The sequence below is a fragment of the Polypterus senegalus genome, chromosome 14, assembly GCF_016835505.1.
Source record: "Polypterus senegalus isolate Bchr_013 chromosome 14, ASM1683550v1, whole genome shotgun sequence".
Lineage (NCBI taxonomy): Eukaryota > Metazoa > Chordata > Cladistia > Polypteriformes > Polypteridae > Polypterus > Polypterus senegalus.
Window position 1 is genome coordinate 111,206,927 of NC_053167.1, and position 14,637 is coordinate 111,221,563.

The following is a 14,637-nucleotide window of genomic DNA, read 5'->3' on the forward strand; positions in this document are numbered from 1 at the left end:
AAATAAAGCACCTGTCCTCATATCCTATCGACTCTGATTTTTTTTAACCAATATGCCTTCTGAATCCAAACCTCAATTTCAAGTGTATGAGTGTATTATGAGCATAATAAAAGGTGTTCATCAAGACATCTTCTCAAGAGCAACTTTAATAGCAAACAACCAACCAGCATCACTACAATCATTCTACAATCTGTCTCTCTCTCTGTGCCTCACCTTGTCATATCATCTCTTCTTTTTCAAGTTTGTCTCTTCTCAAAACCTCAAACAGAGAGACACCACTGCAGGTTCCATTGCTTCAAGATCAAAATCTATCATCACATATTTTATAAACTTTTGACTATACTAAACATTGCATACTGGATTTACTTGGTAATATTTGCCAATTTTGATAGTTAATATGGTAAAACAAAAAATATTGTTCAACAGTTAATATTAAAAAAAATACTGTGCACATAACTTAGTTTTTCACGGAAATTAAATTTGGCAGAATCCCGCGTCTCTAAAAGACGAACGGACCAAAATGTTAATGCCACTACATTTTATTTTGTAGTAGCAGCAACAGTTTTGAAAATGAATATCAATATCAATGAGTGAAATCTTCAGCTTACAGAATGGTGGGTGTTGTCATTTGCTCTTTTCATAGACTTTGATGTGGCATCATAATGAAGCATATCAGTGGGGTCAACCCAATCATCACCTTCCACCTCTGCTTTCACTAAAAGTAGCATCCCAAAGATGAAGAAAAGAAGACGCATTTTCTTTCTGAAAAGGAATTAGAATTTTTTAAATAATCATTAGAGATCATACAAAACAAAAAAAAAGCAGAAAAGCTAATGAACTAGAATCCTAAGTAATTATTTTATTCCTTCTACTTTTATTTTTGTAATCATCTCATTCTACCAGTTAATAAATTCACTAGGAGAAAGCATGGGAAAAGTAAAACACGTATGGAACACCCGAGTACTTCTGAATAACAAGAAACAAGGAGTCAAAAAAAAAAAAAAAATCCAAATTCTGCCCATATTTATTAGGCATCTCAGAGTTCTTCTTAGGACTGCACTAATAATCTGTCAAGGATAAGAATCTGTCCTACGCCAGAGCAGAATGAAACATCAGGGAGGAAGGAGTAAGAGCTCACAACTGAGAAGGAATGACATCACGATTTTACACGCCCTGTGCTACAAAACAGTACACATGATGATACACTGAACACTAAGGCTTCAATACAATTAGGAGGAGGAGGGAGCCAAGGTTATATAAATGAAGTCTATGACTTAGAAGGACCAAAAAAAAAAAAAAGCAAAAAAGTTGTGCAGTGTGACTTTTGTCTGAACGTGGCCTTGAGACATCAACAGCTTCACTAAGCAATTGCATCCCCAGGTTCATCTCAACTAGAGAATAGGAGGATATTTCATGAAGCAAATTACAATTCATACCATATTCATGGCCGACCAGTGCTTTTCTGTAGATGCAGCTGTAGAACGTCTGTTAATCTGTCACAGGGCACAAATTACCAGCCACATAAATACAAGCCATGGCGCAAGGTAAAATTGCTTTAAATCGCAAACCTCACTGTTTTTGCTGATTACTAGCAAGCACAATGTGTAGTGCACTTCATGATCCAAAAATCATTCTTTTACTCTGTTTTTTGAAATCACCTTATTACCAACTCTTCTGTAGGCTAGCATGCTAAATGGACCAATGTTTCTAGGTGCAAATGTTTCTTTTTCACAAAGTACATTTGTTAAGGCATTAAGATTTTTCACTAATCAGCTGAGATTTAATGATATCAGGAACAACACTGACTGACATCAAACAGTACAGAGACTGAAGTACCATGAAAATAAATTCCTCCTAAACTAGTTTAACGAATAATTTAAAAATGCCCATAAACCACTCCTCCAAGGAAAATGGGCGATTCTCAAGTTCAGTCCAGACGGGCCCCTGTGAGTGCAGGCTTTCATCTCAATCAGTTTTTGCTTTTAATTGGACATGGACCTCAATTAAGCAAGCTGTTACTTCCCAGTTTGTGGGATTTTCTTTTTGTGGGATACTAAACTGGATATGCTTAAAAAGTATAGAATGAAACAAAAAAAAAATGGTGTGTTAGATGGACAAGAATTCATAGCTTTTTATTTTTTAATTCTGGTTATTTTAAGCTTTTTTTTTTTTTTTTTACTAATAAGCACACAGGCATAATACTGAAATAGCTGGCCATGTTTACAGTGATATTTACTGAGCTCATCATTAATTATCAGTGGTCAAATACAAGGGAGAGCGATTTAAATGTTAAAGTGACAAAAAGTTAAGAATTGAAAGATTTTTAAAAAAAGGAAAACATTTCTAATAAATCTAAATCTTGCACTACTACGCTGTTTATAATGCAAAATAAGAGATGGGGGCAGTGGGGGAAACAGCAAATTAACAATGACATCAAATTAAAGTTTAAAGGACTTCATGATTGTGAAAATTGTTGGAACAAAAAGCAGCAGCAACAGAGAGGACCACATGCTTGAACTTGGGAGAAGCACGTCAAACTTCATTCCTACAGATCTTCATACTAACCTAATTAGAAACCACTGCCTGCTGTTACCACACCATGGCATTTTTCTAGGAGGCTTATTTAGTTTTCAGATAAACGTTTTATGAAGCTGAATGCATCTCTCTTAAGTTACACTTGGCACTAAATATTTAACTAAACACCTGTATGAAGGAATACACAGATATTGTAGAAACAAGTTAGCGACTTTGCTGTTGCCTACCTTATTACAGAAACCTCAAAATTAACTGAAGTTGGTTAAGAAAAGGAAATAAAGTATTTAAAGTAGTGTGACAAATAAACCAAAAATCACAGCAAAACAAAAATGTCCCTTGTACTATATGCTACAGCTTCTGACAAGCACCATGCTATACGTAAATCCTGAGATCAGACATACTGAGCCTGCACCACATACAGAAGTTTAAATGCATTCTAAGAATATCATCAATGATACCAGCCATCCCAACAATTGCCTCTTCTCTGTGCTGCACTCACTCAGGTAAAAGCGACCATCACCTTAAGTCCAATTCACAGAAATTGAGGAAGAGCTTCTGTCCCCAGCCCGTCCACATCTTAAATAAGGGAAGAGTCTAAAACTACAAGAAGTCTAGCTGTTAACTTGCTCACATTATTAGTTCAGTTGTCGCATTTAAAATTCTACTGATGATTTTGATATTTATAAAGTCATGCATTTTTGTTATTGTCCTTTAATATTCTTAAAGCACAGTCATTGTAGCTGAGCAACTAAACATTTCACAACATATTGTACAGTAAGTATAATTTGTATAATGTATTGCAAATAAAATTTGATTTGATTCAAAAAACTGTAAGAATTTACTATTCTATCAATCAATCATTTATTTATATAGCACATATTCATACAAAAAAAATGTAGCTCAAAGTGCTTTACAAAATGAATAGAAAAATAGAAGACACAATAAAAAAAATAAACATAAGTCAACATTAATTAACATAGAATAAGAGTAAGGTCCGATGGCCAGGGTGGACAGAAAAAACAAAAAAAAAACTCCAAAGGCTGGAGAAAAAAATAAAATCTGTATTCTAATAAAAAGAATAAAAATATATGGACACCGCACAACACAAGAAACTGAACCAAGACCTCTGCTTTAGAGAGACTTGTATCCTGCATCAACTTAGTACAAGTTAACATAGGTAGCCATATCATTTTTTGCTCTTATCTTAGAAAATACCTGAAAATTACTCTAAAATGCTGTTACTCCTTGTAAGTTCTCCATTTCCAAGTTTTACTCACTGGTGTATCTTGCCTAACTTTTTAAAAGCAGATTATACATTTGCTCATTAAAACTAAAGGAAAATGCAGGATAACATACTTTCCAAAGAAAGAAAGATGGACATTCACAGCTATACATGTCAACGCTAGCCCAAACCACGAATCTCATACCTTCTGGAGAGCTTATCTCCATGCTTCTAAATAGACTAACTCAAGGTGTAAATGAAACGCGTGGTTTTTCTGCATAATTTCTCATTCACTTAATGACAGCATATCAAAAATGGCAGATTTTCAGCTGGGCACAGGAATCAAACTGAGATCACTGTATCTATGAAGTGGCATATTATCTGCCGGTTGTGTTACATTTAAAAAGAAGACACATTACCTGAGAACTACCATTTCACATTGCAGTAACACTGGATGTCCTTTGACTTTTTAATCTTTTATTGAAAAAACTCAAGATGGATGAACCTGTGACTCTCAAAAGATGTGACATCAGGAAGAGGAATTTTGCTTGTCAAAGTAAAGGACATCTCAAGAGCTGCTATGGAGTCCCTACCGTTGTATGTTGAGAATTTAGTTCTGACAAATGTCAAAATGTTACTAATTTTTACATGAAAAAACATTCATTACATTAGAACATCAGTCTGAATGAATTCAACTGAGTGTGGTGGTCTTATTTTTGAATTTCCCACACTGCACAACATTTTCAAAATTAAATCGAATTAGACAATTTCCATAAGTGATAGTGGAATTTTCTCCCTCATTTTCTCTGTAAAATTGGTATACTTGGATTTTTATTATTTGACAAGTATAATAATAACAACAACAAAACTCTCCAGTTTTCATAAATGTTACCTCTTGGTCACTAAAATTTAAGCATGTCTTCTCTTTCAATTTTGTATTCATGTGGAATAACGAAGATACCTTATACAAAATTAGCCTTGTTCCACATTAGTGAATATAAAAATAATTTTGTATTAGTCATTCAGCTTTTATGCTAAAATGAGAAGGCTGTATAATTAGTCTGAATATTTACTAGACAGCATATCAAAAATGGCAGATTTCCCATTTCTTAAAACGGTGGTACAGTGATAAACGAATAAGTGCTGCCTCAAGTATCTAGAACCCTGGGTTCAAATCCCATGTCACATTGTATGGAATCTTCCTCATCGCCTTTTTTTTGGTGGAGTGTCCTTTCACATGATGTGCCCTCAACTCCGTCTACCCCACGACCATCACTTGGATGAAACGGGATCGACAATATTGTGTTCGAATACCAAATTGTTTTGTTGATCCGACATTAGTACTTATGTTTCTCTCTCTCTCTCGTTTCTGTTATTTATTAACTGTGAACGTCGCTTTTAAAATGTGCACACTTGCCTCCCTGTGTGGAGTCTGCATGGTTTTCCTCTAACAGCTGAAGACATGCGGTTTAAGTGAATTGGCCCTTGTATGTGGGTGGGGTATGTGCTCACTCTGGGATGGACTGACGCCCTGTCCAGGATTTGTTCCTGCCTTGTGCCCCATGCTAGCCGAGATGTTCTCCAGCACCCCCAACCCCCTCCCCGACGACCCCGTTTAGGACTAATCGCGCTGGAGTCTGACTGACAGACACTTACCTCTGTCTACATACAGTCTGTAAATTTGACTTTCAAATCCAAAGGCCAAGTGTAAAACAAAAGGAAATGGCAGCAGTAATATAATAACAGCAGGATATATTGTGAATCGCTAAAAAGCACAAGAAGACCCGCGTTATTATTTAGGGCTATCGGAGCTACCATATAAATCCAGTTTTCTAGAGCGTCTCGAACTTTGCCATCCAGCACATCGCTAACAAAGTGCGACAGTGTGAATTGTAATGTCTTCAGATAAAGAGATTAAATCCAAAACATTGAACGAACTGCAAAGACCTCGTTTAACTAAGAAGATGTTCACTACATTGTAACGGACTTTACAAGAAGTCATAAATACATACATACATACATAAATAAATAAATGATTAACTTCAAATAACACAACCCCAAAATAAAGTCCAAAGATGTGCCTAGACATGTAGTAAATACTGAAACTACTTACCCTTCTACACACCACATCTCTACGAAAACAATTCTATTGTAGCTGCAAACGACAGTTAAACCCTAATAACAAAAATTTAAAAAGTCTTCTATGAAAATGAAAACGAAAACAACCCAACCGCCACCTGTGCCCATATCGACGTGATGACGTCACAAAACAGCGTGCGTACAAACGGAAGATAAACATGTAGCAAGCCCTTTGAATAGGCGGCGCACTTAGTCAATAGACTCCAGCTGCGGTACTCTGCTCCGCTGATCAAAATGCGAGAAGCTGCGCCGGACAGCCAATCAAATTGCATCTTTTTGTCACATGCTTTTGACCGTGGAGCTCGTCGGCAAACATGTCTTTATATCACATGGTTAACAGAGCAGCTGGACATCCAATGAGATTGCGGCTTTTGTGACACTTTTTGGGGCGGGGGGTACATGCCATAGACATGTATAGATAGGGCAATCGACACGATACGTCAGCCCTATTGCGAGTGGCAAAAATGCCATTTAAACTAGTAGACGGGGAAACCGGGTTTTCAGATGGAAAAACAATAACGTTTAAAACAGTATCGTTTACATACAACTGATTTTGGCGAATTGTTTACATGCAATTATTTATATCCATATATACACTAATAATGGCAATTATATAATAATTATTATTAAATAATTCCTCCCACATAAGTAACATTTCTCGGACTGCCTTCTTCAATCTCCGAAACATTTCTAGACTTCGTCCTGTTCTTACGCAACACAGTACTTTAAGTACTGGTTAATGCCCGAGTCACCTCACGTATAGATCACTGTAATGCTATTCTGTCTGGTATCCCACAAAAACGTATCCATCGCTTACAATTTCTTCAAAATTCTGCTGCCAGTATAATAACCTGCTGTTCCAAACCCACTGAGCATATTACACCAGTTCTCTCTCAACTTCACTGCCTCACTGTTAACTACAGAGTACAATACTAAATACTGCTCTGAACATTTAAAGCTCTCCACAACCTCACTGAGCTCGACTTTCTGTACCACACATCAGACTCAGTGCTCTGGGAGCTCGAGCGTCTCTAATAGTGCTCCTCAACTCGGGAATTCTCTTCCCTCCCATATACATCAGCTTGATTCAATAACACATTTTAAAACTATCCTAAAAACTTATCATTTCAAACTGGCATACTTATTGTGAATTTTGCACTGTTACTGCCAGTTTGTTTGCTAATTATTTTTTTCCAATAAATTCAACAAGTCAAGAGCTAAACCACCGAGCAGGCGCAGACTTTGCACGCTGGTACATTAATTGGTAGAGTATGTGACGAGTGCAGTGGTTTGTAAATATGGATCAAGAAGTCATTGACATGTGGGAGAATGGTGAAGACATCCATCAGACTTTTTTATATTTTATTTTGAACATCAGCAGGACCTGAACAAACTCCCGTCTGAACTGCCTGATAAAAAGAGTCTGTGTCTTCATGCCTAAGTGTTGTACAGCGGTGATGATAAAAATTCTGAAAATTAGTAAAAAAACGAGTAAAAGCGACTTACCTGCAGTACGATGGTTTGGTGACTTTGCCGCATTTCTATTTTTCTCTCTTTTCATTGTTGTAAAGGTGCAAATACTATTTGAGTTACTGTTTCAGGACACAGTTTTACTTGCAGATAGTATGTTGGTGGTGTTAAATGTTTTCCTTTTATAAAATACAGTATCACATTGTTTCTTTCAAAATGTTTATTATTTCTATGTGTTTATAAGGTACAAATAAAGGTTTGTGAAATAGTTTACAGTTAGCTGCTGTCTGATTATGAATATTGTACTAAAAGTAACATAGGAGTCTGTTTATGTACTCCTAAACATTACCCCTCCAATTTTTTTTTTTTGGTAAAGGAGTTACGATTTGCATTTTTTGTCACACCCTAGGTTTTTTTAAACGTTTCAATACCATAACAGATATCTTGAACCTTTTAGAGTGATTTAATCCGATTAATTTTAGACTTGAATACTTTTACATAAAAACAGCAAAATCTGTACATACTCTTGTTATAACCAATCTTTGTAATAATAAGCTTGAAAAATAATCATTCATCATCATCATCCTCTTTAATAAAACCCTTGTGTGCGTCCAAGTCTCCGTGTGTGTGTCTTCTGGTGAAGTGCGCATGGGCGGGGCCACACGGCACGTGTTCAGTCTCTTCCTGTGCATTCCCTGTGCAGAGAGAGAGACAGATACACACACAGGCGCGCATCACACACGCACACGCGAGACACAAGCAAGCATGACATACATACACACACACACACACAGACGAGAGACAGACAGACACACACAGATACAGAGGTGCACGCTTAAGAGACACACACGCAGACCCGCGAGAGAGACACACAGGCGCACGCGTGCATTGTTGCAATGTTACTTTTCTTGGTTGTTTATTAAATTACAGATTTTTCAAATGTTAATTTTTTCCCCTGTGCTTAAAACTCATTAAAAAAAGAGTTTTTAGCGAGAGGGTCATAAGGCTATAGCGTGAACTCTTGCAGTGTTAGTTTTCCCTGTTGTTCAAGGTTTTCTCAGTGTTATTCAATGTTTTTACATTTAGTTTACTATTACGCTGTGCATTCTATGGTATAGTTAACTATATTTGTGCTTAAAAACTTAAAAAATATATATATTTACATACAGTTCATACGGTCTGGAACGGATTAATTGTATTTACATACAATCCTATGAGGGAAATTACTTTGGTTCACGACCAAATCGGGTTACAACCAGAGTTTTGGAACGAATTATGGTCGTGAGCCGAGGTTCCACTATATTACTGTCAGACAAAATTACAGACATTTTACAGAAATACAAACCAGTATTACTAAGAGAGAAAATTAAAGGCACACAATACAGTGACGCATATTATAGCCACATACAAGGTCCCTTGCCATTTAATATAGACAGTTCATACAAATGTTTATGCACTACTGTTCTAGCACCCGTTATTTTAACGGGCTTAATGTCTAGTGTATAAATAAAAAGAAACTGAAATGTGCTACATTTCCTGACATAGAATACTTTAAACTTTATAGTGGAGTAGTGCTGAAAAAAACTACGTAATTAGACAGTGCTGTCCAATTTCCTCATGTCTGCTTGTACTGTAGTTGCTGCTGTGCTTCTCACTGCATCTGTCACTAATACTAATTACAGGCCTATATGGTTGATGAACAGAGTCCAACAGTAAAGATTTACAGCTGGATACACTGGGATCATCAGGTACATAGACCCCACATAGAATTGGGAAGAGATGAAGAGGAAGAAGATTGTCGAAGAACAGCTACTAGCGAATGACATCATATTTTTCTTCCGAAATGGCTAGCAACTTATAGCATTAAACGTAATAGAATATTGCTCCAGCATATCCTTTATGCACAAAAATATAAATTAACTAGCAAAATACCCGCGCTTTGCATCGGCGAAGTACTGCCTTAAAGTTTTTATTAAGAAGAAAATAAAACCTTTTTAAACTGAGGGAAAATATACCAATAATTATTTGTTACGGATCTCTTTGTATACCACATTGTGAGTTCGGCCCTCCGGTTGTAATATGACCAAGCTGTGCGCTGAGCTTACTCTTGAGCATGCAATGTACAGTTGGCCAAGTGAAAAGTAATCTTGTTTCAAATCTCACAGCTTGGATTGCTGTTGTCATAATCGGTTTGAGTTTCATGGTTTGTTCCAATTACGACCGTATTTGTAGGACTTGTGTTGAAGAGACATTCGGCATCTGTCAAGCGTTGTAAGTATACAACCGGTTTCATCGATAACTTCACATCCAGCTTTTAAGAGTTTAAACATTCATAAACATCAAAGTGTCCACTACTGAAATCGTCACCTGTGAATCTAAGATGTTTAAGAGGCATTGGCAGTTGTCGAAAGGTGTAAAATATTTGGCCATTTCGGTACACTTGAAAGTGACAACCGAACAATTCAGCGGCAGCCATCCACTCACATGCAGATCCAAGGTGAAGGGCTTAAGCATTTCACTCTTATAGTGCTCCTGTGTAGTCTAATTATCTCCTGTACCGTCATCAGTCCACACCTTGAACCTGTCCCAGTCATTCAATACATAAGACAGAATGTTCCTCCGGATATCAAGAGTTAGCCTGATATGGCCGTGCAATATGTAACAAAGAGAATGGAAAAGGTAGGTCCCATCTCCAGGCATGGAAACCACTCGGTAAGTGACAGTTCTTTGATCGATGGTGATCACCTCGATAGACATGTTAATGGGGGTATGGTTGGAATGATAAAGGAAATGGGTACCTGAGAAATGTAAAGTAAGTCTAAAATACCTATACAATAACTATAATTGTAATAAACAAACAATAAAACAGCGGAGAAGCCGTGGATTAAACAAAAAGGCCGTAGTTATCAGCAGGGAGACGTGAATCCCGTGGCGAAGCAAGGAAGGGAATGTAGAGACCGGAGCGACGGACGGTCTTATATAGGCAGGCAGCCAACAACGTGGGAGGTGTTGGGATGGGGGACCCAACGCCGCCTCACACAGTGAGCGAGCTGCAGACTATGGACGTATATATGTAAGTAAGTAGGATTTAGTTAGTGTTGGGAACCCGCATACCAAATTTCTTGAAGATGGGCCCATAAGTAACAAAGACTGTTGAAAAGTTCAACATGGCGGCCAACAGTGGCATCATACCACTGAAATAAGTACCAAATTTCAGCCTTCTACCTACACGGGAAGTTGGAGAATTAGTGACGTCTGGAAAATTCAATATGGCGGCCGACAGTGGCGTCATACCACCGAAATAAGTATGTACATCGGTTTTGGTTAGCGCAGGGAAGCCGCCTACCAAATTTTGTGAAGATGGGGCCATAAATAAGAAAGTTCAACATGGCGGACGTTATCGACCGTTACGTGTAGAATTTCGAAATTAAACCTGCTTAACTTTTGTAAGTAAGCTGTAAGGAATAAGTCTGCCAAATTTCAGCCTTCTGCCTACACGGGAAGTTGGAGAATTAGTGATGAGTCAGTGAGTCAGTCAGTCAGTGAGGGCTTTGCCTTTAATTAGTATACTGTAGATTATGTACTATTACTCATTTTTTTATTCATCATAGAAGGTCTGGTGGCCGGGCCTGCACCCATGGGGCTCGGCCGGGCACAGCCCAAAGAAGCAATGTGGGTCCCCCTTCCCATGGGCTCACCACCTATGGAAGGGGCCAAGGAGGTCTGGTGCAGTGTGAGTTGGGTGGTGGCCAAAGGTGGGGACCTTGGGACATGGAAAGTCACCTCTCTTAAATGGAAGGAGCCTGAGCTAGTGCGCGAGGTCGAGAGGTTCCGGCTAGGTATAGTCAGGCTCACCTCAACGCACAGTTTGGACTCTGGAACCAATCTCCTTGAGAGGGGCTGGACTCTCTACCACTCTGGAGTTGCCCGGTGAGAGGCGCCAAGTGTGTGTGGGCAGACTTATTGCCCCCCGACTAGGAGCCTGTACATTGTGGTTTACCCCTGAAGACGAGAGGGTAGCCTCCCTCCACCTTCAGGTGGGGGGATGGGTCCTGACTGTTGTTTGTGTGTATCGCGACGAACAGCAGTTTGGAGTATCCACCCTTTTGGAGTCTCTGGAGGGGGTGCTAGAGGGCATACCTTCTGGGGATTCCCTCATTTTGCTGGGAGACTTCAATGCTCACGTGGGCAATGACAGTGAGACCTGGAAGGGCGTGATTGGGAGGAATGGCCCCCCCGATCTGAACCCGAGCGGTGTTTTGTTATTGGACTTCTGTGCTCGTCACGGATTGTCCATAACGAACACCATGTTCAAGCATAAGGGTGTTCATATGTGCACGTGACACCAGGACACCCTAGGCCTCAGTTCGACGATTGATTTTGTGGTCGTGTCGTCGGACTTACGGTCACATGTCCTGGACACTTGGGTGAAGAGAGGGGCGTAGCTCTCAACTGATCACCACCTGGTGGTGAGTTGGCATCGATGGTGGGGGAGGATGCCGGTCAGGCCTGGTAGGCCCAAACATGTTGTGAGGGTCTGCTGGGAGAAGTAGCTTCAACTCCCACCTCCAGCAGAACTTCGACCACGTCCCGAGGGAGTTGGGGGTCATTGAGTTCGAATGGGCCATGTTCCGTGCCTCTATTGTTGAGGCGGCTGACTGGAGTTGTGGCCGTAAGGTGGTCGGTGCCTGTCGTGGCGGCAATCTCTGAACCTGTTGGTGGACACCAGCGGTGAGGGATGCCGTCAAGCTGAAGAAGGAGTCCTATAGGACCTTTTTGTCCTGTGGGTCTCTGGAGGCAGCTAATAGGTACCGGCAGGCCAAGCAGAATGCAGCTTCGGTGGTTGCGGAGGCAAAAACTCGAGCATGGGAGGAGTTTGGGAGAATGACTTTGGACGGCCGAGGAGATTCTGGTCCACTTTCCGGCATCTCAGGAGGGGGAAGCAGTGCAGTGTCAACACCGTATATGGTGGGGATGGTGCGCTGCTGACCTCACTTCGGGCGTTGTGGGTCGGTGGGGGAAGTACTTGAAGACCTCCTCAATCCCACTAACATGCCTTCCAATGAGGAAGCAGAGCCTGGGGACTCTGAGGTGGGCTCTCCCATCTCTGGGACTGAAGTCACCGAGGTGGTCAAAAACTCCTTGGTGGCAGGGCCCGGGGTGGATGAGATCGCCGGAGTTCCTTAAGGCTCTGGATGTTGTAGGACTGTCTTGGTTGACACGTCTCTGCAACATCGCATGGACATCGGGGACAGTGCCTCTGGATTGGCAGCACGGGGTGGTGGTCCGCCTCTTTTAAAAGGGGACGGAGGGTGTGTTCCAACTATAGAGGGATCACACTCCTCAGCCTCCCTGGAAAAGTCTATTCGGGGTTCTGGAGAGGAGGGTCCATCGGATAGTCGAACCTCGATTCAGGAGGAACAGTGTGGTTTTGTCCTGGTGTGGAACAGTGGACCAGCTCTACCCTTAGCAGGTCCTGGAGGGTGCATGGGAGTTTGCCCAACCAGTCTACATGTGTTTTGTGGGCTTGGAAAAGGCGTTCGACCTCTGGGAATCCTGTGGGGGTGCTCCGGGAGTATGGGGTACGGACCCCTGATAAGAGCTGTTCGGTCCTGTACAACCGGTGTCAGAGCTTGGTCGCATTGCGGCAGTAAGTCAGACCCGTTTCCAGTTAGAGTTGGACTGCCCTTTGTCACCGATTCTGTTCATAACTTTTATGGACAGAATTTCTAAGCGCAACCAGGGTGTTGAAGGGGTCGGTTTGGTGGACTCAGGATTGGGTCACTGCTTTTGCAGATGATGTTGTCCTGTTTGCTTCATCAGGCCGTGATCTTCAGTTCTCTCTGGATCGGTTTGCAGCTGAGTGTAAAGCGGCTGGGATGAGAATCAGCACCTCCAAATCCGAGACATGGTCCTCAGCCGAAAAGGGTGGAGTGCCCTCTCAGGGTTGGGGGAGAGATCCTGCCCCTAGTGGAGGAGTTCAAGTATCTCGGGGTCTTGTTCATGAGTGAGGGAAGAATGGAGCGTGAGATTGACAGCCGGATCGGTGCGGCATCCGCAGTGATGCTGGCTCTGCATCGGTCTGTCGTGGTGAAAAAGGAGCTGAGCCGTAAGGCAAAGCTCTCAATTTACCAGTCGATCTACGTTCCTGCCCTCACCTATGGTCATGAGCTATGGGTAGTGACTGAAAGAACGAGATTGCGAATACAAGCGGCTGAAATGAGTTTCCTCCGCAGGGTGTCTGGGCTTTCCCTTAAAGATAGGGTGAGAAGCTCAGTCATCAGGGAGAGGCTCAGAGTAGAGCTGCTGCTCCTCCGCATCGAGAGGAGTCAGATGAGGTGTTCCAGGCACGTCCAACCGGGAGGAGGCCCCAGGGAAGACCCAGGACATGCTGGAGGGACTATGTCTCCCGGCTGGCCTGGGAACGCCTCGGGATTCTCCTGGAAGAGCTAGAAGTAGTAGCCGGGGAGAGGGAAGTCTGGGCTTCTCTGCTTAAGCTGCTGGCCCGTGACCCAATCTCGGATAAGCAGAAGAGGATGGACGGATGGATGGCTATTACTCATTAAAAACTTAATTGTGGTACTATAATTTCCCTTTGAATACTACTGTACTGTACGTATATACTGTACATGCTCCATCCAATTCAAAATCACAAAAGCCAGAGCCTATCCTTTCAGCACTGGGTGTAAGACAGGAAACCACCCTGGAGAGGGGATCAGTCCATCAGATGGCCCACACCAACACTCACACAGGGGTCAGTGTAGAATAGCTGATTTATTTGAGTGAGACATCTTCGGGAAATGTGAAAGGAAAACCAACGTACTGTGGACATCAGCACTGGGAGAACATGCAAACTTTACAAATACAACAACCGCATCGAGAGGAGTCAGATGAGGTGGCTCGGGCATCTGATCAGGATGCCTCCTGGACGCCTCCCTGGTGAGGTGTTCCGGGCACGTCCAACCAGGAGGAGGCCCCGGGGAAGACCCAGGACACGCTGGAGGGACTATGTCTCCCGGCTGGCCTGGGAGCATGGGATTCTCCCAGAAGAGCTGGAAGAAGTGGCCGGGGAGAGGGAAGTCTGGGCTTCTCTGCTTAAGCTGCTGCTCCCGCGACCCGACCTCGGATAAGCGGAAGAGGATGGATGGATGGATGGACAACTAGGCACAGGAATCAAACCAAGATTACTGTGTCTATGAAGTGGCATATTATCTGCTGGCTGTGTTACATTAAAAAAAAAAAGATACATTACTTGAGAACTACAATTTCAT

General features: G+C 41.6%; 1 protein-coding gene across 2 annotated transcripts in view; it reads right to left on the bottom strand.

Moving 5' to 3' along the window:
- The window catches only part of LOC120514531 (chloride channel CLIC-like protein 1), a 28,073-nt gene extending 22,007 nt beyond the window's left edge, over positions 1–6,066 (bottom strand). The window contains exons 1-2 of one of the 2 annotated variants that reach the window (XM_039734955.1): positions 5,871–6,056; positions 609–762 (exon numbers count right to left, since the gene is read on the bottom strand). In XM_039734955.1, coding sequence (XP_039590889.1) covers positions 609–762; positions 5,871–5,887 — 171 coding nt within the window. In that variant the 5' untranslated portion in view covers positions 5,888–6,056. Of the gene's footprint in view, positions 1–608; positions 763–5,870 lie in introns of both variants that reach the window. The other variant, XM_039734956.1, reaches the window with a different exon arrangement.
- Positions 6,067–14,637: the final 8,571 nt, after the last annotated feature.